This window comes from Dromaius novaehollandiae, chromosome 26 (assembly GCF_036370855.1).
Source record: "Dromaius novaehollandiae isolate bDroNov1 chromosome 26, bDroNov1.hap1, whole genome shotgun sequence".
NCBI lineage: Eukaryota > Metazoa > Chordata > Aves > Casuariiformes > Dromaiidae > Dromaius > Dromaius novaehollandiae.
The window spans coordinates 3,329,881-3,355,374 of record NC_088123.1 but is presented as its reverse complement, the minus strand read 5'-3'; the positions used below and the strand labels follow the sequence as shown (position 1 = coordinate 3,355,374).

Sequence of the window (25,494 nt, the reverse complement as noted above, 5' to 3'; positions counted from 1 at the left end):
GATGGGGGGGGTCTATAGGGACTGGGGAGGTCCATAGGAACAAGGGGGGGCTATAGGGATGGGGGGGTCTATAGGGACTGGGGAGGTCCATAGGAACAAGGGGGGGCTATAGGGACGGGGGGGGGCTATAGGTACCTGGGGGATCAGGGGTCTGGGACAACCGGGGGGCCATAAGGCCCGGAGTGTGTGGGGAGGGTCCCCGGGGGCGGCTGCAGCCGGGCCCGGCCCCACCGCCGGGGGATGCCGCGGGGGGGGGGGGGGCGGCACCGGGAGGGGGGGGCCGGGCCAGGAGTGGGGGGGGGGGGCCTGCACCGGGGAAGGGGGGGGGCGCTAGGTGGGGGGGGGGCACCGGATCGGTACCGGGAATGGGGGGGGGGGGGGGGCACGGTCAGTACCGGGGGAGGAGGGGGGCGAATGGGGGGGGGCGAATGGGGAGGGGGGGGCGAATGGGGAGGGGGGGGCCGGACTGGGGAAGGCGGGGGGGGGGGGGCCGGTACCGGGTCCCCCGAGGAAATGCGTCATGTCTGCACGGAGCCGGGGAAGGGGGGGGGGGTCTCCGCGCTGCCCCCTCCCCGGGGCGGCGGGGGCGGCGGGGGCGGGGGGGGGGTCCCGGGGCGGGGGGGGCGGGGGGGCAGCGGCCGGTGCCGGCGGCGGCCCTTACTTGCCGATCTCCTCGTAGAGCTGGTACTCGTCGGTGAAGCGGGTGCAGGGCACGGTGGTGGCCATGGTGCCCGCCGCGCCGCGCCGCGCCGCAATGAGCCGCCCGGGCAGCGGCTCCGCTCGGCGCCGGCTCCGCCTGGCAGCGGGGGGGGGGGGGGCGGGGGGGGGCGCGGGGCGGGGGCGGCGGCAGCAGCGGCAGCAGCAGGAGGAGGAGGAGGAGGAGGAGGAGGAGGAGGAGGAGGAGGAAGGAGGCGCTGCCGGCCCGGGGGAGGCACCGGCCCCGCGCTGCCCCCGCCGCCCGCCCCCGCCGCGGGCAGGGATCCCCCCCCCCCCCGCCCCCGCTCCAAACCGGTGCTCCCCGGCGCTGCCCCCCCCCCCCGGCGCCGGCGGGATCCCCCCGCCCAGAAACCCCCTTAGCCGCAGTGTCCCCCCCCCCCGGACCCCCCCATGGGCACCCCGAAATGATCCCCCTATCCAGAGCCCCCCCCCACCAGGACCCCCACATCCATCCCCCCCCGGACCCCCCCATGGGCACCCTGAAATGATCCCCCTATCCAGAGCCCCCCCCACCAGGACCCCCACATCCACCCCCCCCCGGACCCCCCCATGGGCACCCCGAAATGATCCCCCTATCCAGAGCCCCCCCCACCAGGACCCCCACATCCATCCCCCCCCCCGGACCCCCCCATGGGCACCCCGAAATGATCCCCCTATCCAGAGCCCCCCCCAACAGGACCCCCACATCCACCCCCCCCCGGACCCCCCCATGGGCACCCCGAAATGATCCCCCCCTACTCAGACCCCCCCCCACCAGGGACCCCCACATCCACCCCCCCCAAAGACCCCAATATCCAACCCCCCCCAAGGACCCCCCCATGGGCACCGTGAAATGATCCCCCTATCCAGAGCCCCCCCCACCAGGGACCCCCACATCCACGCCCCTGTGCCCCCCCATGGGCACCCCGAAATGATCCCCCTATCCAGCCCCCCTCGGCACCCCCATATCCACCCCGAAAGGATCCCCCTATCCAGACCCCCCCCACCAGAGACCCCCAAATCCAGACCCCTCCCTTGGTGACCTCCATATCCAGACACCCCCCAGGACCCCCATATTTACCCCCAAAGGACCCTGATACCCCAACCCCCCCCAAAGCACCCCCATATCCAGACGCCCCCCCCAGGGACCCCCATATCCACCCCCAAAGGACCCTTATATCCAGACCCCCCCCTTAAAGGACCTCAATATCCAGACCCCCTCCCTCAGGGACCCCCCATATCACCCCAAAAGGACCCCCATATCCAGACCCCCCCCAAAGGACCCCCATATCCACCCCAAAAGGACCCCCATATCCAGACCCCCCCCAAAGGACCCCCATATCCACCCCAAAAGGACCCCCATATCCAGACCCCCCCCAGGACCCCCATATGCAGACCCCCTCCCTCAGGGACCCCCCATATCACCCCATAAGGACCCCCATATCCAGACCCCCCCCCAAAAGGGCCCCCATATCCAGACCCCCCCCCAAAGGACCCCCATATCCACCCCAAAAGGGCCCCCATATCCAGACCCCCCCCAAAAGGACCCCCATATCCAGACCCCCCCTCAAAGGACCCCCATATCCACCCCAAAAGGTCCCCCACATCCAGACCCCCCCCCTTAAAGGACCTCAATATCCAGACCCCCACCTGGGACCCCCATATCCAGACCCCCATATCCAGGGACCCCCACATCCGCCATCCCCCCCCCCACCGGGAACACCCCCCTATGCCCCCCCATGTCACCCCACATAGCAGCCCCATGGTGTCCCCCCCCCCCATATAACCACTCGGCTGCCCCCAGCCTCACCCAAGGGTGCCGGGGGCACCCCAAAAGGGGGCACCGAGCCCCCCCCTCGCAATGATTGGGGGGGGGCGCAACAGGCCCGAAGGACCTTGACGCAGGTGCCGGGACTCCTGGGCCCCTCCAGGTTGGGGGGGGGGAGAGGGCCAAGGTGACAGCGGGGGGGGCATCAGTGGGTGCCCACCCAAGGGTGCTTTTGGGGGGGGGCCAGACGGTGGGCGCTGCCGTTGCCATGGGGACCGTGGGCAGCCTCGGGGGGGGCACCAAGCCCATTTGCGACACATTTTTTGGGCCATTCCCCCCCCCCCCGGGCGTGGGGGTGACAGCAGCCCCGGGGGGGGCATCACCCCCCCCCCAAGCCCAAAGCGAGCCCGGAGCGGCGAAAGAAGCATCCTGAAGCACCGAGACCGCTCGTCGCGTCACCCCCGACGAGCTCCGTCTATTCCCGAAAAACACCGCGCCGAGGGTCCGGCCGTTGCCGTGGCGACGGGACGGGGGGGTTTAAAGCAAAAAAAAAGGCAAAAAAGGGAAAAAAACGGTGCATTCGCCCCGGTTCCCCCCCGCCAACGCACGCGCGTCCCCCCCAAATCCGTCCGCCGGCGCCTCCGCGGGGACGGGCACGGGGGAGGCCGCCGGGGTGGTTTATTTGTGGGTTTTTTTGTTGCTTTTTTTCCTCGTTTTCTTTCTCCGCGCCGGCGTCAAAACTGCACGGCGCCGGGCGAGATGTTGAACATGGCCGGGTCGAACTTCTGGCCGCGGAAAGGGGAGCCCTCGGTGTCCCAGCCCTTCTTGAGCATCTCGTGGACCTTCTGCAAAGAGGCGAGAGGCGCCGCTGTGGTGCGTCCCAAAGCTTCGCCCCCCCCCAATCCGTCCCCCCCCCATGCCGTGACCTCGGTGAAGGCCACCGCGGCCAGGAGGGAGCGACGCCGGTGAAACGTTCCTCCTTTTTGGTTGCACCATCCCCATGTCCCCCCCCAACCAGAGCATCTCCGGTGGGCCATGCTGGGACCTGGGTCCCACCAGCGGTGGAGAAGGACCTGGTGCTTCAGGGAGAGGTGGAGATGGGTGGGAGAGGAGAGGCGGGCGCCCTCGCCTCCCCGAGCCGCGGGGAGGGCTCGGATGGGTCCTGGGGGGGGGCCCCACAGAGAGGGAGGTGACAACGGGGTGGCACCTACCAGCTCGTGGCTCTGCGGCTTGCCCTGGAGCTTCTGGTGGTAGTCGAAGGTGAGGCGGTCCAGCACGGCGTGCTCCTCCTCGTCCACCGTGGCCATGGAGCGCTCCTTGTTGATCCGGTCGATGTCGATGGGCTCCTCGCCCTCCAGGATGGCCGTCCACCAGTACTCGTCCCCCTTGTTCAGGTTGACCTGGGCACCACGCGGGACGTCAGCGGACGGGAGCCGCACGTCCCCAGCCCGTCGGCGCAGCGGGGGCACCCGCTCGTGTCCCCGTCCCTCCCCGCCGCGGCCGGCCGCAGCGTGTGCCGCCTCCCCCGGCTCTCCCGCACCCCTTCCGTCCCGGCCTCTCCCTGTTTTGGGAAGGCGGCTTCTTCCCTCGCGCGCGATGCCAGCAAGGAGCCCGGCGGATTTATGGCGCTCGTCGGCGTCGCTGCGAAACCATCAGTAACGGCAGACGACACAATTTAGCGAAGCCTCCCCAGAAGCTCAGCAGCTCCGGAGGGGGAAGACGCGGGCAGCCATTAAAGTCACGGAGCCGGGTGTCTCTCTCCGGTGCGGAGAAAAGGAGCCGGTTAATGCAGGAGGGGGCGGTTGGGACTTCATCCTTCTGGGAAAGCAAAGCCGGGGAAATATTGCGGCTCCGGGAAGGCGGTTTTGCAGCCAGCCAGGAGAGCGGTTTCTCCTCTTGGTTGCACAGCCGTGCTTTTCCAGAAGAAGCCCAACGGCTCGAGGCTCAGCGACGGGACGGCCGCCGAGGGCTTCGCAAACGATCATTAATTAACCCCCGGGACCCGCCGTTTGCTCTTCTTCCGGGGGGGGAGAATCGAAAGGCAAAAGCGGGACCCGCTCCGAAGCGGCGCCTTGCAAACTCGAGCCTCGCCGTCGCCCGCGGGCCCCAGAGGAGCTCTCGCCGTCGGCTTGAGCGTGGAGTTTCGCGGTGCAACGTCGCTCCGGGGCGGATAGGTCCGAACACGAGTGCGGGAGCCACGGGTTGAGTTGGACTTCTGGGACACCTTCCCGTTGACGGTCTCCAGCGATTGAGCCCGGCGCGTGGGCTCCGAGAGCTTGAGGTGAAGATGCTGGTGGGATATGGGACATATGGGAGACACCGGTGGGAACCTCACCCGGCGCTCGGGCATGGGACGGCTGAGAAATCGTGGTGGATCTCGTACCGTTCAGCCCAGGCGAGATGTCCTGCGAGCTTCAGCCACGCATGGACCAGCAGAGAGGCTCCAGCACTGGGCCACCAGCACCCGCGAGGCCGCATCCTCACTCGGCGAGCGCTCCGCAAACCCAGCGGGGCTCCCCGGAGGGAACAGGCTTTGCTTCACCAGGACAAACCTTGACCTGATTACGTTCCTCGCTTCGAGCAAAAGCTTTGCCCACGCTTGAAGCTGCCGTATCCCGGCCACCAGCTCGGCCCGGGGTCCCAGAAACACCCACGGCCTTTCGCCGGCGCAAGGATCGGGTTCCCGGCCGCTCGGTCAGCCGGTGCCTTGCGTTTCCACCTCGCTTTTTCGCCCGGTGGATCCCAAAAGCCCTTGCGGGCCACAGAGAGATGGTTCCTCTGCGGCCGAAATGGGAGAAAACGGCAGCTGAGCGCCCGCCGGGCGAGGGAAGCACCTCCGGCAGCGGCGGATTGAGGGGGGACAGGCCACTGCCGAGGAATAGAAGTGGAGCTTGGAGAAACCACCTCTTGCCACCTCCTTTTCCCAGGAAGCAACAATGGCAGCAGTCGCCCCCAAAAGTCAGGGGGGGCCAGAAGCCGGTGAGGGATGCTCAGGAAGCAGCCGGCCGCATTCCCGACAACCCGTGGAGGTCAGGGAGAAGGCAGAGCCCCGCAGGTCACCATTAACTTGGCCTCGCGGGGCGACGAGCTGAAGGCTTTGATAGCTGTTCAAGGTAGGACTTGGTGGCAAAAACCCGAGCGGGGATGACAAATGTTGGAGAGGAGGAGAAAAAGAGAGGGAACGGAAAGAGCCGGTGGGGAGGACGCGGGCCAATTAACGAGAGCCGGCGAAACGGGCCTGGAAGGGCGACCCAAAGAGCGCACGGATCCTGATGACTCTTGATGTGTCCTGCAGGAGCCCATGGGACTCAACGGTCTCCGTGAAGACGCTGCACGTGGTCGCAGCAAGGAGACTGTCACAAGGGCCAAGACCAAGCAGGAGAGCTTTGGCCTCCATGGAGCATCGGCGTATGGACCAAGCTCTGCCTGAAGGCACTCCCTTCTCTAGAGGACCAAGAAACTTGAGCGCCCACAGGTTTTTCGCCGGGGCCAGAGCCTCCAAGGTGCCCCCAAGCACCTCCCAAGGAGGTTGGGATCTCCAGGGGTGACTCCACCACCGGCGCTCCATAAGTCCGATGTCGGCTGTGTCCCCAGCGCCGCTGGGAGATGTCATCTTCTTGGTCCCAGGTGAGAGAAGCTGGCACCTTGCCGCAACCGGTGGGAAGGGGAAGCTCCCGATCGCCGTGTTGGGAGCTCACCAGGAGCCACGTTAACACACGATGGTGCAGATCCTGGGAGGGGAAGGGTCCATCCGCCCTCGTCTGCCGCGGCTCCCAGCCCTCTAACGGGACCCGAGCGGCTCACGTCCGAGTCCCCTCCCAAGAGCCGAAGCGAAGCAATTCATGAACAAGCGCTTGGATGGCTGCTGATGAATGAACCGAAAGGATCCGCAAACCGCTTTCGGCTACTCCGCGCACGGGAAAAGGAGACGCTCTCGGGTGAGAATTACTCACTCTGCTCCAGTTACCTTACAATTCTTCAAGCAAAATTTCATCCCACCATCAATATGTTGGCAGCCAGCTGGAGATCCTCACAACCCTGCGCTCGTGCTAATTTGAGGCAAGAGCCAGCTCCGGTTGGAGATAATGGGACAACTCCCCTCGCCGCCCGTGGACGCTCCAGAAGGCCCCGAGTCTCGCTCCACCCGCGCGCTCTTCCCGTCCTCCTCCGGAGCTGGGTAGTCAATAAACATCGCCTCCCTTGTTGATCCCGGGAACGAGCACCAGGAATCACCGTTCGCGCTGCAGAGCAGCCGCCCTTCGGGGCAGGTCCTCCTGAACGGCTTTGCTCCTTCCCCAGGGATCTTCCCGGATCGGCTAACCTTCGAGAAGCTTAAGAACGTCTTAAAAATGCAAGTTGAGGATGCCATCGCTTCCTGCTTCATGGCCTACTGGATTCGGAGAAGATCTTTCTTGCAGCAACTTCACGCTCTTGCTGTTGGGTCATTTGTCCTGGGTTACGTCCGTACTGATCTGGAGCAGCCGGGCAGCACCTGCAGAGCGTCTCCGCGCGCGTCCCTCAGGACTTCCGCATCCTGCAGCAAATTCCCACCTCATTCCACCCCGCTTGGCTCGGCTTTGGGCGCCTGTCTGCTGCCCCGCGACAGCTTCAGCGGCGGGGGACAGCCCTGGGGACGCGGCCCGCCCGAGAGCAGCAATGCCCCCTTACCAAAACGCACTTGCCCGGCTCCAGGCTCCAGAGGGAACTCTCCGTGTTGATCTTGTGCGTGAGCTTGCCTTCCATGAGGACGCGCTGGCTGCCGCCCTCCAGCACGGCTACGCGGATCGCCCCGCTGCTGATGTCCACGGCCACCTGCAAGCACAGAGAAGAGGAGGAGGAAGGCTCCCGCCGGCGTCGGTGCCGCTCGGGCCGCGGGGTCAAGTGCACTCGCCGGGGATGAGAGCGAGAGAAGAGCTATCGGCTCCGCGGGTAGCGGGAGGGTGGGAACGCCGCTGCCGCTTCGGAGCGAGTGGCAACGGCTCGGAGGAGGGAGGAAACGCCGGAGGGATGCGGGACGGCTGCTTCTGCCTCGGTTTCCCCCCCGGGGAGAGCCGGCGAGGCTGCGGCACGAGGAACGGGGACGGGCTCCCTCCCACCGCCGCCGTCCGGGCAGCCCTGCTGGGACCCACGGAGGTGACACGACTCTCCCGGCACGGCGTCGGAGCGCTCGGGAGCGGCTCCGTCTCTCGGTCCCGGGGAGGAGGAGATTGCGGTTAGATTCGCCTGCATTTTCTCCCAGAGTTCCCCCAGCTCTCCGTGCCGCTCTGCAGACCTCATTTGAAATGTTATTACATTCCCCATTACCTAGGAGATTGCCGGTGACTCACTAGCTCCACGCAGGCGAAGAGCCGGCGCCGGGCTCGCCGCGGAGCCGGGCCGCGCGCGTAAAGCCGTCCCCCCCCTCCTTTTCCCGGCTCCCCGACCCGGCACCGCCTCGATGGCAGCGGAGCAGGTCCAGCGCCCGCGGCACCGGCCCCGATCCCGCGGCGCGAGCGGTCGCAGGCTCCGGCGCGCCGGCGCGGGGCCAAGCAAGGAGACCCCCAAGTTGTCTTCTGCGGGGGCTTCCTCCAGGCTCGGAGGACCGAGGCGAAGCGGGACGACGCCGAGGCCCCCTCGGAGCTCCCGACGGCGCAGCCGGGGGACGCGGCGAGGCGGGGACCGGTTAAATCGGAGACGGGTTTTATTCCCGTCTTTTATTCGGCTCTTCAAGGCACCTCGGGGAACAGCGAGCCGTTAGGTAGCATCCGGGTCCGGACGAGCGCTGGAGGGCCGGAGGAGACGCGCTGCGATGCCGCAAACGCGATTAGGGATGCTGAGGAGGCGGCGGCCGGGGAACACGCCGGGAGAAGAGGATCGTTTTTAATAAAGCGACTAGAATATGCCGCCTCGCAGCCCCGGCGGGAGGCGAAGGCAGGGGAGGGCAGGGAAGAGGGGCTGTAGCAGCAGCGGAGAAACCCACGCGCAAGGCGAGAGCCAAGCGGGGCGGCCTCCACCCGGCCGCTTCGCCATCGGTCGGAGCGAGAAGGGACGGAAACATCCCTCCGGGCGCCCCGCATGCGTCCAAGAAACAGCCCGGTTTTATTTCGGTGACCCACTGGGAAAGAGGCAGCTCGCGGTCCCCCGCCGTCCCCGCGGCAGCCGTTCGCTCCGTCACCCCTCCGGGGCCGGGTTGCTGCTGCCAACTACACGCTTTTGGCGCGCTGGGGAGTTGGCTGGGCTGGAGCGGGCGCTTCCCGAACGGAAAAATACCGACGAAATACCGGCTTGGCAGGAAGAGAGCGCGCGAACGCCAGGCGCTGCGAGCTCTGCAGCTTGCCCCGGCGGCCGTGCGAGGCCAAGGCCGTAGCTCCGGCCCGCGACGCTCCTCCGGGGAGCAGGGACAGCAGGGAATGGGAGCGGCAAAGGAAAAGCAATGCGTGCGGGTAGGAGCGAAGGAAGCTTCCCGCTTCAGCCGTGGAGGGAAGCAGGGCCGCCCCGTCCCGGCGCGCAGCAGCGAGGGCGCTGGGCCCAGCGTCCTCCTTTTCCGAGCAGCGATGCGGGGCAGGTCGCGTGCGGGAAAGGGCCTGCTCCAATTCCCCCAATTCCCCCAATTCCCGCGGGCCGGAGGAGCCGTCGCAGCCGTTACCGCTGCAACGGAAAGGTGAGAGACGCTCTCCAAGGCAGAGCGCGGCACGGGGCAAGGTGCCTCCATCCCAAACCATCCTCCTCCGGCTCTGAGCAGCTTCCTGGGAAAGCTGGAGCCCCCGGAGGGAAAAGGAGACCTCGGAAGCCGGAGCGTCGAAGCCGGTTTACCTGTTTGCCTTTTACGATGTGCTTGGGCACCGGCACTTTGATCTCCAGGTCGCTGTAGTCTTGGGACCAGGCGTAATTCTCGCGCACGGCTCCGTTGTAGCTGTCGGGGTTGGTCTGGAACTGCTCCTGTCTCCTGCGGAGGAAGAAAAGCAGCGATGTGTTAAGCGGCCAACGGATCGAGAGAGCCGAACTCGAGGGACGGCTACGAGGAGCAGAAAGAGGGCAGAGCCATCCTTAACGCTTGGGGTTAAGGCTCGGCTTTTCCCCCATCGCCGGGACGGGGAGAGGTTCGGCTCGCCCCAGGGCGGGAAGGGTCGTCCTGCTCGGGGCCGTGCGGGAAACACTCGGCCGCTGCAGGAATCGGGAGAGAAAGACGAGGGGAGATTCAGGGCGGGGGATTTATTAGCAATAATCGATACGGCCAAGAAAAGGAGAGCGGCGTCGAAGCGGTGCCCCCTTAAACCGCCGGCGGGCGAAGGACGGGCTCCGTCGAAACCTCCCGGCTCGAAAATAACGCCGAAGCGTTTCTAAACTTAGCCGCGGCGCTAACAAAAGGCAGAGCTATTTCAAAACGCTCGGGGCCGCCGGAGCCGAGCAAACGCGGGGCCGCGGCGCGTCACGCGAGAGGGGACCAGGGGGCCCGGGAGACGGGTGAGCGGCATCCCGGGGGGCCTCGGCTCCCGCCCCGGCACCCCCACGCCGCGGGGCCCCGGGGCAGGCAGGCGGCGGGGGCGGCTTCCCGCAGCGCCGAGCCTTACGTAAGCTCCCTCGCTTTTAATTAAATTCGGTTTCCGAGCCTTCGGAGGGCTTTGCGGACGGCTCTGCGCGTACGCGCACGCCTTTTGTGGCTGTTTTCTTGCTCTTTTTTGCTTTGTTTTGCTTTTTTCTCCCCCCCCCGATGATTTCAGCAGGGGATGCTGAGGGTTTGCTTTTTTTTTTCACCCGCCGCACGGAAAAGCAGCCACAAAACTCCTCCCCGGCCGAAAGCGGTGCCTCCGGCGGGGCATCGGCCGCCGCCCCGCCGCCGCGGGGTTCGGCGTGGGGTTCATTTCTTTTTTTCACCTTTTTTCCCCCCAAATCTTGCCCTCGCCTGGCCCGCCGCCCGTTGGGTCCCCATCGCCATGGAGATGGGGTTGGCATGGCAGCGGCGAGCCGGCGCTCGCGCCGGTTGGCTCCAGCTGGCGCTTCCCAAACCGCCCCCGGATTGTAGGAGGCGAAGGAACGGGGCTGGAGGGCGAGAGAGGGAAAAGCGCCGCGATGCCTTTCCCGATGCCTTTTCCCCCTCCCCGGGGAAAAGCACGGGTCTCCGGCAGGAGACACAAGCCCGCATCCCGCCGGGACCCCGTTTTTCCCACGATGGCCCAGGGGGGATTAACCACAGCATCCAACCCCCCCTCTCCAGCTCTCCTCTCCGCTCCGGCCGCGACGAGCCGGAGGGTGTTTCCAGGCTAATATTTATCCCGAGCCGGGAGAAGGAGGCGCTGGGATGCGGTTGGCACATCCATCCCTCGAAGCGCTGCCAAGCAAAAGGGCTCCGGGCCGTCGGCTTTTCCTGCCGCTCCTCCTTTGGGGCGCGCGGAAAAGGCATCGGCTCTCCCGCTGCCGCCTGCCCGCGGAGGATCCGGCCCGACTCGCTCGCGTTTTCGCCTGTTGAGAAAAGCTTTCGGCTCCGGAGGTCACGCCGGGACTCGGGGCCGTACCGTGAGGCCCAGCTCGCTCTTTCCCTTCGAAACGCGTCGGAGAGACGCTGGGAAAAGGGAGAGCAAGCGGGAGCCACCCGGGAGGGCGGCAGGGCTCCCCGCGGGCAGGATAAACCCCCCCGTGAGTTTAGCTTCCCGCGCTCGAGCCACGGGACGCTCGGGATTTCGGGGAAGAAACACAAGCCTCCGCCTGGCTGCACGTCCCCGGCCGAAGGCTGCCTTTCTCCCGTCTCCCAAAGCACTCCTGTCTTTTTTTTGGAGACTTTCCATGCCGATCCCGGCCTGCTCCGACCGCACGCCGGCGGCGGTCGCGAAAGCGGCTCCGGCTCCCCGGCCGGGAAGCGGTTTCCTTCGGCAACGCCGGCGGCACGTTCTCCGCGTCGCTTCAACAGCACCACCGTGCAGCGGGCGGGAGAATTTCCTCGCCGCCGCCGGCGAGCCCCGTCTCTCCGTCCTCAGCCCCATCGGGCGGGCAGCAATTCCCGGGAAAAACGTCGGCCGCCGGCCCGGGCAGCGGAGCGGGAGGGTGACAAAGCGTCGGCTTTGCGAAAAGCGAGGCTTTGGCACCGCGCGGCTGCCGGGGGCGGCTCTGTGTGTTCTGTCTTCTTCTATTTTTGCTCGCAATGTGTCATTTTGGGGGAGGTGAAACCTTTAACAATGCACCGGCGCGAAGCAGCCAAGCTGGGGGGGTTTTTTTGCGCTCGGCGGAGCGGCCCCGGATGGCTCCATCGCCGATATTTTCCCCTCGGCCACGCGGCCGTTCGCTCCGCGGAGATCTCCGCCGCTTTCTCCGCGTTGCTTCTTTCCAGACGTCCAATGCCGGAACAAGCGACACGGAAATCGCACCGGCCGCACGGCGATCTTCGCCGCCGCGGATGCTCATCCGAATGCAGCTCCCGCCTCGGAAAGCAAAAGCTTCAGCCGCAGCTCTAGCAGGAGCCTTGAACATAAACCAGACCACGAGCGAGAACCAGACGCTGGAGGATTTGATTTACTGCTTTATAGAAGTAGGGCAGCTCCTGGAGTTCCTCCCTGCTAAGGATTTTCAGTGCAAGGCTGCAAGAGTTCGAGCACGCAGCGTGGGAAGGAGTTAAGGCGGGCCTAATCCCAGGCGACTTTTTTGACTATTTAAAAAGAAAAAAAAGAAAAAAAGTGGAGGGGTTTCAAACCTGCTTAAGGAAAATGATCCTCTTAGCCGTCCTGGAGCGTCTCAGCTTTCCGACGCGGGAGCTCTGCTCCGTCCGAGCCGGCGGGCGGGAGCAGGCTGGTGCAAATCCCCCCCGCGTGTAAGAGAGACCTGGGTTTCGTGTAGCCGGACATGCCGGTCCCGACGGATTGAGCTTCCGCGTCCCGACTCGGAGGCCCGGCTCGGTTTGCTGCCGGGTTCGGGGCGCCACAGATCCCCTTTCCGCCGCTTTCGGGCGCTTGGCGTTCGCGGAAATCTCTCCTCCGGGGCCAGCGCTGCCGTTTGCTCTTAGTCAAGGTGAATTATTCAGGCAGCTTTAAGGGAAACGTGGAGCCGATCAAGCAACGCAGATGTGGAAGCGGGTGGAGAAGAGACACAACCGAAGATGTTTCTCCCAACAGCTGAATTTCGGCGAGCGGGACCGGCCGAGGCCGAACAGGACGGCGCGGGGAGGAGGCCAGAGGGAAAACACGCCGCAGGGGAAAGCCGGGCCGGCACCGCGGGTGACAAATCCCGACCCAGCAAGAAATGGAGACCTAGACCTTCCGCTTCCTTCCGCAAAGATGCTGCTGAAGGAGGCATTTATAGCCCTCCTGCCCTACCAGTACTCTGCCGCCAGGTCCCACCAGCGCATCCCCATCACGAAAGCGAGCCTCTCCGCTCCATGAGACGTTCCTGCACGGAAACAGGGGAAACCAGTGGGGAAAGGTGTTGTACAAAGTCAAATGTTAGAGAAAAAGCACCCCAGCTCCCTATTTTAACCACTGCTAGAGGCCCCGTGTGAGGCACGAAACCTTCCTTGAGCTCGAGAGGTTGCCAAGAATGGAAAGAGCTCATTAATAATGAAGTTCCCTGCACGTAGGAAAAGCGAAAAGCGGAAAAGCGGGTACAACGTGTCCATGTGCTTGACCCAAATAAGCATGCAGCGAGCGGGGCCTTCCACGGGGACGCCCGGCACGCCGCAAAGCCGGCCGGTGCTTCTTGCAACCATCGGATGATGGGATCAAGGCCGCCGCTCCGTGGCAGCATCCCGGAGCGAGTGGCATCCGTCATCGTAATCCATCCCGAATCCCCGGTGCTGAGATGACTCAAGGAGGCAGTGGGGAAGTTCGGGAAGAGCCTCTTCCAAATGTTGGGGTGTCCAACCGTTTGTATTTGGGCGTCAAGCCGGCGGAAGGCCTGCATGAACCAGCCTCTGCCGAGCAGCAGGACTACAGCAGGAGAAGAAAACTAAATCGGCTTTTTAAGGTGACTCTGATGCGGGTCAAACGTGCCCTCTGCTCTTCGGGGTCCCGACGCATGCCAGGGGGGCGAGTTTAACCTCCGCTGCATGTGCCAGGCCGTAGGGACCGTGTTTGTGGAAAAAAACAGGTTTGTGCTCTTTTTGCTGCTTTTGCCAGGAAGACGAGAAGAAGCCACCACCCCCCCCGCCCGCAACCTCCAGATTTAATATCTTTTGGCATCGAAACATCAGGAACGTTATGTTGGGTCTCTCGGTTTTGCCCGAGAAGCACCGAGGCGTAAGGCTTACCGCCGGCTCTCGGCGTCTTCGCCGGAGTCCTGGAGGCGCTCAGGGCTTCATAAAGGCTTCCTTTATACACAACACTTCAGTTAATTAGGTCTTCGGCAGAGCTTTCAGCAAGCTGAATACCAAATCCTTCCCTCCTACAGCTCAGCTCGCACCGCAGTAAACAAGCGTCGGGATCCACTCCGCCTCTCTGCCGGTGTCGGCGAGCTCCAGCCTCCGGCACGGCGCTGGCCCCGAGGGGTCCCAGGGCCCTACGGACCTCGGGGTCTCTTCCAGCCATCTCAATAAAGGTGTGCTTGAGTCGATGGGGGAAAACACCCCATATATATTTTGGGAAGGGCTCTTTCGTTCCTGTGAGGGACACAAGTTCATCGGCACTTCCATAATTGCCCCCCTACCCCGGTCTCAGGGCTCCTGAGCTCGCATCTTCGAGGCGGCAGCACGCTCCTCAAAACCGAGACGGCCCCGAGTCAGTGGATGTGCTCACAAAAAAAAAGGTGGAAAAATGACATGCCAGAAGCAGCCAAAACCTCCTTATTACCCCCAAAACCAGGGCACGATCCCAAGCCAGTCTGGACTACGTGGTGAGGTCCGCTCTCCTTCAACAAGCCTCAGAGCTCGAACTCACCACCCGGATGGGGTCAGCAACCGAAAAGGCAGCAGAAAGCACCAAGACCCCCATGCCAGACCACACCGTTAAGCTCAGAAGCTGCCGTGAGGAGACACAAACAAGGCAGAGAGGTGCCCACCGCCCAACGCACGTGAGATGACGTCTCCACCACCCAACGCAACAGGGCATCCCCCCAAGCCGAAGCAGCTGCAGACCCCAGATCCCCCTTCGCCCCAAACATCCTCACGCACCGGGACCACGAGGCTCTCGTCTCCTCCCTGCCAGGCCGGCCAGAGGAGCGCTTTGCTCTTTTTCCAGCTCGCGCTCTTCAGGGGAGCTTTTAGCCTTCCCTTTTGATTTCCAAGTTATTTATGGAGCCATTCAACAGAGCCAACTTAGTGACATTAGGCTAGTTTAAATGCCACCGCCAGCTCGCAGGAGAACTTCACCAGAGGGCTAGATTTCACTACTGCTGGGAAATTTAGGTCAAGGACAGCAGGACACGCTACTGTCAGGAAAAGCCTCCTGAGATGTTCGTTGTTTGCATAGAGCTTACACAACCTCGGGCTTCAGAGGTCTCCTTTGAGAGACCGACGCGCAGCCGAACTGGGCTGGATTCAATTATAGCTCCCGTGGAGAAAGGGGATAAGGCCAAACGAGTCTACCGGGATCGGATTGGGCAAGCGCAGGCCAACGTGGCCTCCCAAGCTCTCAGCTCCCCGCGCCACGCAGCCCTGCCCTGGCCCCTACGCTCCTGACATTTGACGGCGTAACAGGGCTACGCCAGACCCGCGTTCCCTTTGGTAGTTTTCCACGTTACATTTCTTCCTCCGGCGAACGACGAGGTATTAAAGCGAGGAAACAGCTCTTTCTTTTTTAAATAAGAATCAGGCACACGCTGTCCCTCAGCCTCCAGCCCTGGGATTTTCTGCTTGTTAAGAGAAAAAAAATTCTAGGTTTTAATTTAGTTATTTTTGGTCCCCCGGACCTAATTTTGGAGCTCGGCACCTTGGTAGGGCAAACGGAGCCCCGAGCGATTCAGCGGGCGCCAGGGGAACTGACACTCCGCTGCTGAGCTCAGCAGCCGAACCCGAGGAGTCAGGTTCCCCCCTTAAAGCATCCAAAAATTGGGCCCCAGCCGGTTTCTCAACAGCTGCAAGAGGCTCGTTGCAGACGGAGGGCTTGGGGGAAGCTCATCTTCGGCTCCAGCGCTTTGGCCTTTCGAAAAGACGCGTCGCGAGGGGTTGAGTTTCCACCGCGACGCGGCTCGTGTGTTAAAACGATTCTCCCAGCACCGGGGTCCGGCCTCTCTCCGTTGCGAGAAAGACGCCGTTACGCAGGGAGGAGAGAACTCACGGATCCTCTCGGTGGATTCAGAGCAGCTTTCCCGGATGCAACCCGGACACGTCGTTCGCAAACCTCGAACGTGCCAGCGCGGCAACTTCTGCAGTCCAAATCCCAAGAGCGAACGCTGCCGGAAGAGGGTTTGGGTTGCACGAAGGGGCAGGGACACCATCCCGTTCCTCTCCCAGGGGTGACGGAGGACGGAGGACCTGGCCAATTCGGGGCTTTTGAGCAACGAGGCTTCCAAAAAACCTCACGTTCTCCGGCGGCGCGGTCCGGGGCTGCGGCTCCCACCCGAAGCCGGGCCACCAGGAGAAGAGGAGGGTTGGATGGACATCTCTCGGCTTCGCATGGGGACAACGTGGCTGAAAGAGGATTTCTCGGCACAGGCGCAGCGCCGCGATTGCCCTCGCCTGCCCACGGGCGCGGGGAGCCGACGGACCCCCCCGCCGCTGCCCTGCCTGCCCCCAGCGCCGGGAAGGAGGACGGGAGGATGGAGCAGGACACGGAGAAGCCCAAGGATGGTTCAACGCAGAGAACAACTTCTGGGCAAGATACAACCACACAAACAAGGGCTCGCCAGCCAAAAAAGAGGGCCGGAGGGGGACCGTGACTACGACTGAAAACCCCCCAGGCAACCTGCAGAAGGGCAACGGGGAACGACGGCTCTCCAGCCCCGAGGAGGGGTCCGAAGGCAGGCTGGAAAGGCACGAAGCCGGGCTTCCCGGCGCCACGAAGCTGGGGAACTCCTCGCTGCAGGACACCGGAGGCTCGCGAGGGCTGAAATTCAGAGGAAAAAAGGAAAAAAAGCGAGAGGTATTAAACGCCGAGCGCTCTCTCCGGCTGAGGAAGGCGCCGAGTCGCGGTTTGCCGGAGGCAGGGGGAAATATTGGGAGGAAGCGGCGCTACACGCTCATTCTGTTCCTCTCCTCTTCCCCGCGCGTCTGCTGCTGCCGGAGCCAGGAGCCGGGGCCAGATGGAGCGTCGCCGCAGCGGGTCGGACAGGGCTGTCTGGCTGCCGCTCTCGCCGGGGGAACTCCCCGCGCGCGGCCCCGCGGCACCTCGGCACGGCCGACGGACCGGGAACGAGGACAGGCTCAGCCCTCGCAGGCGGCTCGCGATCGGCTCCACCTTTCCGGGTCCGGCTGGAAGACGGCGGCGGACGCCGACGAGCTCGCCGGGAAAGCCCAAAGGGACGTCGGAGAAGGAAACCGGCTTCGCTGGCTTCTGGGTGCCGGAGCGGGCTCTGCTCCCTTCCCCTCCGCTCGTGGAAAAGGCTCGCTAGGAAGAAGCTCGGGACAACATCGCCTCCGAGTCGAACAAAATCGGCCTCAAAGTCAGGCGGGTGCAACCAGCACCCATGATGATACCAGCAGCCGTGCTGCTCCGCTCGGGGCGATCAGCTTTCCCTCCACAGATGGGATCGGAAGCAGCGAAATTCCCCATCTCCCCGAAGCCCTTAGGAGAACAAATCCGCCCTGAAAACATACTGCAAGCACCTCGTAACCGGGGAAGGGAGGGGGGGAAGAAAAAAAAAAATCCATCTGGGCTTTCGGCAAAGCCAAGCGGTTGCTAAGTCGAATTCGACTCGCACGGGAGGCTCATGGAAATTTCCCGGAGCGCTGCCGTGTCACCTTCGGCAGCCGAGGCGGCGCGGCCGGCAAAGGGTTAAGGGCGGCGCGGGCCGCCGGGATGCGAGCGAAGGCAGCTCAGCAGATTAACACATCTCAGTCCCATTTTCTTCCGCCTCTCGCCAGGGACGAGGCGAGCCGGCGAGCGCACGAGCGATTTTGTAGGTCACCGCCGAGCGCGGCCGCCCGCTCGCCGGGAAGCGGCGAGGGGGGACGTCACCCCCGGGCGGCAGCCGGCCCCGGGGAAGAGCTCACCGGGAGGCAGGACGTAACCGTCGGGGCAGCCGGGGCTCTGCCCGCCCGCGGGGGACCCCAATGCCGTGCCAGGATGGGGCGCAGCGACTGCTATCGCCGCCTTTCCGTACCCTTGCCCAGCTCTGGCGCGCGCGAGGCGGTGGAAATCGGCTCCGCGCGTCGCGTCCGGCGAAAGAGCTCCGGGTTTTCCTGCCGAGCCCAAAGCAAGGCAGCGAGGGAGCCGAAAACAGCCCCCTTCTCACCACGGCCCCCTCCCTGCAACCGCTCTCCTCTCCGAGCAGCAGGGATTTGCAGCAGTCAACGCACGGTTGGGCTGCGGAGGTCTCCGGGCCCCGATTTCACCGTGCTCCGGCTCGGAAACGCAAGTGTCCCGGCGGAGAAGGCGCTGCCCGTCCTCCCGGGCCCCCGCGCGCGGAGCTCGCCGGCACGCGGCGTTTCGCTGCTCCCCTCGGCAGCCCTGGCAGCTTCCCGGCTCCGTGCAAAGCGAGCCGGCGCGAACTGGGACACGCAGGTGCCGCCGCTCCGACGTGGCCCGCTCCGAGCCGAGCCGCGGCCCCGCGCGCACGGAGGGACCGGCAGCTCCCTGCTGCCAGGGCGGAGGCAGGAGCCGGGCTGGAGTCGCGGCAGGGACGAGCCTCTGCCGGGGGGAAGCAAACTTACTCCTCGCTGATGTTGCCAGCGCTGTAGGGACCTCGATGCCTCCCCCGGAAAGGTGCAGGCGGCTGCGGCCTCCGTCTCTCTTCCCCAGGAACGGGATCGGCTCGGTGCGAGACGCCGACGGCTGCTAACATCAGCTCAGGGCCTATTTTAGCCAGAGCTGGAGAGCGGCTGGGAAACGAGGTGCTGCGAGAGCTGCTGGGGCCTCCAGCCAGCCGCTTGCAGGCCGCGGGGACGCGAGTCCCTTCCGCATCTCCCGCGAGGCTTTCGGAGATGCCGGGAGCACGGACGCCGAGCCCCGCGCCTCCGTCGCCTGCGCAATTCGGGCAGCCCCCCATCCCGAAAGGTCCCTCCTTGGAGAGCTCCCGGGGCCGAGACGGAAGCGCCCTGCTCCTCTTCCTAGCGGGTTGTTCTCCCGGGCGCTAACGGAGCCCGGAGGGGCCCCGTCCGGCGACGAGCCAGCCCGGAGGAGCGCGAGGGAGAGGCGCGAGGGTTGCTCCGGGAGAAACCGGCAACGCGGGGCATTTCCGCACGCGCAGGGGCTTCCAGAGACGCGGCTCCGAGCCTCCCGCCACCACCGCCGCCGCCCTCTTCCCCAAAAAGCCCGCGGGATGAGACACGCGGGAGAGGACGGGGAAAGCGCACGGCCAAGTTCAGGCTCGGAGGACGAAAGGAGCTGAGGCGGAGCGAGGCCCGGAGCCGGCAAGTGCCGGCAGACGCCCGAGGCCAGGCTGCGCGGTGCCGCACGTGGGCTGCCGGGCGCTATTTTAAATGCTACGTGGCAAATGTATGCGGGACGGAAGCCAAGGCGGGGGAAGGGGAGGGGGTGCCGGGTGAAGCGGAGGTGTTGGAAATGCGGAGCCGAGCTCAGGCGGGGATGGCTGCTGGCAGCAGACGGGGGAAGAGGCAGCTCGGCGGCCCGCGGCGAGCCGCACAGCTGCGGAGGCGGCCTCGGCGCCCGCTCCCTCCGCGCGACGGCCCCGGCTCGGCGGGGGCGAGGAGGGCACGCGCTCCCCTCTGCCTTCCCAGCCAGCCCCAGGGCTACGGGGGAAGGAGGAGGAGGAAGAGGAGGAGGAGGAGGAGGAGGCCCAAGGCAGCTGCAAAGCCAGGCTGAGCAACCGGCCTCTCCAGCAAGGCGAAGGAAACCTTCGCTCCGCCTCGGCACGGCTCTAGAGACCCTCGCTAACTGTTAGCCCGCTCCCGAGCCGCCCGCAGCCCTCAGCAGCACGACGGGGCAGCCTTCCTCACGAAGAGGAGTTGCATCACCATCGTGTTAAAGATGCAAGAGGTGAGGGACTGGGAGAGGCCTGTCCGGAACAAGGAACCGAGCTCGCCTCCTCCTTCCCCGCCAGCAATCCCTCGCACCCGCAAAACCGGCTTGATTTCGCTCTCCTCTTGCCGGGCAGCCCCGCAAAGGCCGCTACCGTCCCGACGCGCTTCGCAAAACGCTCCCCGGCACCCGGGAGCGGAGCGAGGCGCTGATGGGAGCTGGCAGATCTGGGATGTTACCTGCCCTACATTCACCGCGCAGCGAAGTTGACAGAATGAGCGAGTTTTTATATAGATTTGGGCGGCAGTGGTTTTCTTATCGGGGGGCGGGGGGGGGAAGGCAGGGAGACGGAAAATGTTTTTGTTTAAGCTCTTTTCCGCATCCTTGCTGCTGGAATTGCACATTATTCATGCGCCCTTCGTACGCAGGCCGGTGGCTGTAGGTTTTGCTCAGAAGGGGCTGCGCAGAATTAAGCAGCTGGTTAAATTATTAATAGCCTGTCGGGGGGGGGGGGGGGTGTGCCCTGGAGGCCTGTTCCCGTCCCTGCCACTTTTGGGGGGGCTCCAGTGCCCCCCAGAGGCACAGAAACCAACTACAGCGTCTCGATAAACCTGTTGGGCTCTGCCCTACTTAGATGCCGCAGACAACCTCTTCCTTTCGACCGCGTCTGGCTCGAAACCGCGGCGCCGGGAACGGCTCACGTAGCCCGGCTTCCTTCGCCCGGCTTCACTCATCCCCGCGGAGATCCGGCTACACGCGGATCGGGGAGGCAGCAAAGGGGCCCGCGAATGCTTCGAGGGGAGCCAGGCGGGTTTGGGAGCAGGCGCAGGCACGCGGAGAGGAGGGAAAATAGTCCCGTCGCAGGTGTCGGAAGGGTGGGAGGCGTCAGGGCTGCTGAGCTTCTCGCCACCCGCGGCAGAACTGTCCCCGCCGGCTCCAGCGCACCGACGGTCGGATGCATCCTGCGCCCTCGCCGGCCCTCGCCTTCCTCTCTGCTCCCTCCACTTTCCTTCCCGCTGCCTTGACATCTGTTTTTAGGCGGTTAAATACCACTTGCAACAGCTGCTGCCCCCGACAACAAAAGGCGGGAGTCAAAATTTCACGGGAAGGGGGGAAAACGCAACAAATGGGACCGGCAGCCCGGCACGAGCAGCCCGCGTCCGGGTCGGCCTCGGCTCGCTCCCGCTCGGGGCCTCTCCCTCTCGCTCCCTTTTAGGCCAGAGCGGGGTTGGAAACACGCAGGTCGGAGCTGCGGCTGTGCAGCCTGCGGGGGAACGAGGCTGAGGAGATCTGCCAGCTCTACCGGGGCTTTTTTTGGCTCGTTAATTCTGCGCTGGTGAGAGGTGTCAGACTGACAGCCCCGGGGACGATCTTTCTGTCGCAGGACAGCTCCGGCGCAGGCGGCAGAACGCGGCTTTTCAGGTGATTTCATTTCTGGCTTCTGGCTTATTTTTATCCCGCTTGATATGTGTCAGAGCGGTCGAGTTAAGCACAAGTCCTTCTCCCCTTTCCCAGCTGATCGAGTTACTTGGCAGGCGCTGCGTCCCCGAGGCGGGCACCCTTCCATCGCCAGCCCGGCTTCTCCCGCGTTGGGACCCTTCCTACCCGCTGCCTCGCCGCGAGCCGCGGATACAAGCTCCAACCCTGCGACGGTCCCTTCAGTCGTCGCTCCGCAGCCTCCGCGATTTCGTCTCTCAGTCCGTCCCTTCCGCATCTCACCGGCTGGCAGCTCCAAAAAACCTCCCCGGACTCAGGGATCTCCCCAGAGGCTTGTTCTCACCGCGGATGCGTCCAGGGCTGGCCCAGAGCACAAGGAGGCGCGAGGGGAGACGCGCAGCGCTGCTTCGCTCTCCCCGCTCCTCCTGCCCTCCGCTTTGAAGGGGAACGGCCCTCACACACACGCCCTGCAAGGCACGCGTCGATACAGGACTCGGGGATGTTTTTAGGGCACAGCCATCGCTAGCAGCTCCGGCCAGGAGAGACACCGGGGAAGGAAAGAGCAGAGCGGGGGTCTGCCAAGGCCTGGGCGCAGCATCCTCCGTCCGGAGGAGCGAAACATCGACTCGGGCAGCAAGGATATGCGGGAGCTTGAAACTCGAAGGCGCACAAGACGCTAAGTGAGGCGAGGCGGCTTTTTCCCCCCTTAAGGTTAAGAAGACACATAGGAAAGGAACAGGGAAGCCAGCACCGCGCTCAGGTAAGCGGTTCACAAAGGCGAGGAGCAGCCGGGCGAAGCCAGCCTCCCCCCAGGCAGCACACAGACCCGAGACGGCAGAGTCACAGACACCCGGGAGGACTCTGAAACAAGGACAGCTTTTAAAAACCAAGATCCTTTAGCCCAGCTTGAAAGCAACCGAGGCTGGACAAAGAACGCAGCTAAAGGCGTCGCAGCACATGATCCGTCTTCAAAGTCGGCCCCGCTTTGAGCAGAGGGTTGGACCCGAGACGTCCAGAGGTCTCTTCCCACCAAAAGAATTTGATGACACTGCTGGCCTCGCCGCCGCTCACGCGGCCGGGCCTGCCCGCACCAACTCGCAGGGATTACGAGTATCTACGCGAGCTCCTGCCTGGCTGCTAGGACGTCTCGCAGCACGCTGCCAGGACACAGAGGGGAAAAGAGGGGAGGCCGACACTGAATTTCTGTGCAAAAGGGTTACGGGACGATGCCTGGATTTCCTGGCACTGCTACGTTCAGGCAGGACTGTCAGCTCGACCGTGCTACGCCGAGCACCGGCAAAGAGACGCCGCTCGCCACGGCCAGCGCCGGGGGAAGCCTCACGCGCCGGCTCAGCCGCCGGCTCGAACAAACCGCTCTGCGGGGCCGCGCGCGGAGGAAGTAGCATAAGAGAGACCCTTACGTGGGCGGTTCTGGCCGGGGCTCTGCCGGGGCGGCAGCCTGCGGCGGCTCTGCTGACGAACCGGGCGCTGCCGGGGCCGCGTCCTGGGCTGCCGCCGGCTCCCGGGGCCCCGCGGCTCCCTCGGCGTCCGGCGCTGGCACGCGCTCCGCTGTTGACTCCATCTCGATCTCCTGAGCCGCAGGGGATGCTTTCGCCCTCTCTGCCGCCTCCTCCTCCTCCTCCTTCTTCCTCAGCTTCGCTTCCAGCTCCCGGCGTCTCTTCTCGTCGTCCTGCCGGGCCATGCGCTCGAAGACTTTGAACGCCTGCAAGAGAGCAAAGCGAGCAGAGCGTCAAGCCACCGAGCTCTGGCCAAGAGGCTGGGGGAGAAGGACAGGAGATTTGTCACATATCGCTGTCCCTCCCTCTCCAGGCTCCGTGTGCCCCCACTCCCTTACCCCTGCCAGGCCCCAGTTGCTTAAATCACCAACAAAACCAGCCACCAATCACTTGGGAAGTTGCACAATCCCAATAAACGCCCTGACGTCTTTGGAGAGAGCCCAGATTCGCAGGAGCTGCTTTGAAATCGTTTCTCGGGGCCTGTTTTCCCTCACCGGCTCCGCGCGCCCTCGTCGGTACTGGCTGAACTCCCAGCTAGCGACGCGGCTTCGAGGGAGCCGTCACCTTTCCCCGCCTTCCCTCCCCTCGCCCTGCCTCGCGGCACTGACCGGGGAGCTGTTTTGTTTGCCAGCACAATGCTCAAACCAAACATCCGAGACGCAAACAGGACGAGAACCCCGGGACGGACCACGCGACAGCCTGCCTGGCGCGCGCAGGGAGCTGGCGAGGCCAAACGGACTCAGCTCTTTTTTAGCCAGCACAAGTGAAGATGAGGAGTGAATTTTTGTGAGGTTTTGAACCGGGACTGACTGACTCGGGCAGTAAAAACGCACTTTGTCAGAGAGAAGCCATCCCTCCCCGCCGGCGGGTAGGGAGGTCACTACCCAAGCTAGGCCCAGCGAGGAGGTAACATTTTCTCCCCCCATTTTCTCTCATGGGGGTGAAACGAGATATAATTTCACCCTAAATTTCGCTTCTAGCTGCTCAGAGCAGAAACTGTGACTGCCTAGGGCAGGATGGAGGTTAAAAGGCAAAATCTGCCGCTAGGACAGAGCAGCCCAGCGGCCCCGAAGCCGATGGAGGGACGACAACCGCGGGTCCGTGCACCCGCCAGCTCCTCGGAGCTGAAACTCCTTCCACCCAGCAGAGAACTGTGCAACTCATCAGGGCAAACACCCACCCTGTGCTAGACAGCGAGCGAGAGTCAAACAATGCCTTCGCTGCGCTGCCAGGGAATGTTTCTGAGCACAAGGAAGCCGAAAGAAGGGAGAGGAGGGAGGCAGACACTTGCCCCACGTCTCTCCCTTTGCCATCCCTCTCTTTTTCCCACCCCTCTGTGTCCCGGCTCTCCTCAGCGCCCGTCCCCAGCGCCTTCTCTTGAGCTCACGGGCTTTTTTTTTCCTGCGCCCACCCCGCCGGCAGCGCCCGCTCGGCCTGGCAGCGAGCGGGTGAAAATAGCCCCACAGCCGCTCCGGGGGCAGCAGCTGCTCCGCGACCAGATCCCGGGCAGGAGCGGGCAAAGCCGGGATCATTCTAAAGGGCAAAGATCCCAAAGGGAGAGCGGTCGCCCTCCCCGGGAGAGGTCAAGGCACGGCGTCGCCTTACATCTCCGCAGGAATCCCAGGCCACGACTCCAACGCGCTATTCATAGACCGTCCCCCACCCCCGCGGAAAGCGAAGCTCAACCCAGCGTCAGGCAGCTCGCGCAGGGCGACACCTCGGACCCAGCTCCTTCCCCTTGTGCTGGAACCAAAGCCCTGAGCCCGGAGAGGGGACAAAAAGCCCCTCCGAAGGGCCTCATGCCTCCCTGTGCCTCGAGCGGTCTCTCCGTTCCGGATCCTCGTGGGAGCAAGCAAACGGCAGCCCCCCGAGGTGGGCGCAAGGAGAGGGAGTGCGATCTCGCGTCGCCCCGTCCACCTCCGCTTCGTGTCCGCCGCCCACCAGAGCTGGGAAGAACCACCAGGCCGAGCGGGCAAACACCTAAAATCAAGCCGGGCCCCTGTTTCTCTCAGCTCTTTCCCTCCCTCCTAATAAAGATTAATAACAGCCTTGAGTCAGAGACCTCTAGTGCTCATTTTTCAGAGCGTCGAGCCCAGCCGGGCTGCGGCGATGACAGGTCGGAGCGTTTGCCGCCTCTCTGACTGCTGCCAGCAACGCGAAAAGGCCGAGAAGCTGGGCTCAAAATGGGCCTCGCTGCCCTCGGCGTGACCCTCTCCTCCCGCTTTCTGCCACCACCCCGGTGCCTCGGCAGCAGCCAAGCGGCCCTAACGCGAGCCCCGCTGGCCCAAAGCATGCCGCGGTCACCCCCTCCGCCTGTCGCCCCCTCCGCCTGTCGCCCCCTCCGCCTGTCGCCCTCGCCACGGCCCAGGCTCCGAGGGGGTGTCAGGCCCCCGCTCCTGCGGCCAGGCTCTCGCAGGCCTTCAAGGCCTCGGGGCCGGCTCTGAGGGCAACGCGGCGCGGGGGGGTGCGGAAAGGGCGGCGGCGAGGCCCGGGGCCGCCCCGCCGGTACCTGGAGGGCCATGGCCTGGGCGGCGCCGGGCGGGAAGCCCAGGCGGTCGCTGGGCCGCAGCAGCAGGCGGTAGAAGTCGGTCTTGCGGTAGAGGAAGCCGAAGAGGACGCGCAGGAACTCCTCCACGTTGCCGACGTGCTGCAGGATGCCGAGCAGCGCTTGGTCGTACATGTCGGTCAGCGCCGCCGCGGCCTCCATGGCGGCTCCGGCCTTCCCCCCCACCGCCGCCGCTGTCACGGCAACCGGGCCCGGCGGGCGCTTCCGGTCCGCCCCCGACGGCGCCCCCCGCACTTCCGCCAGCGGCCCGCCGCCCTCAGCGGCCCGTCCGGAAACTGCCCCCCCACCTCTGCCCCGCGCGCGCGGGAAGGTTCCGAGGCAGTGAGCGCGGAGGCGGAGCTAGAGCGCCGCCGCCACCGCCCCGCGTGACGGCAGCGAGGCGGCAGGCGCCATCTTGGTTGTGGGCAGGCGGGCGGGGCGGGGGCTCGGGGGGCGCCGCCGCCATCACCGCGGCGCCGTGGCGCAATGGGGGCGGCGGGTGCCGGCGCCTCCCGCAGGGCCTCGGCCCCACGGAGCCGCTGGGGCCCCCCGGCCCCA

General features: G+C 65.0%; 2 protein-coding genes and 1 long non-coding RNA gene across 4 annotated transcripts in view; 1 reads left to right on the top strand and 2 right to left on the bottom strand.

Moving 5' to 3' along the window:
- Positions 1-25,494, top strand: part of LOC112995814 (DNA-directed DNA/RNA polymerase mu) — a gene marked incomplete at its 3' end in the record, with an annotated part of 180,484 nt that overhangs the window by 1,302 nt on the left and 153,688 nt on the right. The window lies entirely within an intron of this gene.
- Positions 2,900-25,278, bottom strand: NUDCD3 (NudC domain containing 3). 2 transcript variants are annotated; one of them, XM_026121833.2, is made up of 6 exons: positions 24,901-25,278; positions 22,296-22,597; positions 9,257-9,389; positions 7,133-7,276; positions 3,676-3,864; positions 2,900-3,309 (listed from the first exon to the last, which is right to left on the bottom strand). In XM_026121833.2, the coding sequence occupies exons 1-6, from the start codon at positions 25,096-25,098 to the stop codon at positions 3,199-3,201; spliced, it is 1,077 nt and encodes a 358-aa protein (XP_025977618.1). In that variant the 5' UTR covers positions 25,099-25,278; the 3' UTR covers positions 2,900-3,198. The 2 variants fall into 2 exon arrangements, with proteins under 2 accessions (XP_025977618.1, XP_025977619.2); XM_026121834.2 differs by lacking the exons at positions 22,296-22,597; positions 24,901-25,278 and adding an exon at positions 18,171-18,520.
- On the bottom strand, positions 11,926-14,451 carry LOC135323642 (uncharacterized). The gene is made up of 2 exons (XR_010385125.1): positions 13,674-14,451; positions 11,926-12,817 (listed from the first exon to the last, which is right to left on the bottom strand). It is a non-coding gene; the product is annotated as an uncharacterized LOC135323642 (long non-coding RNA).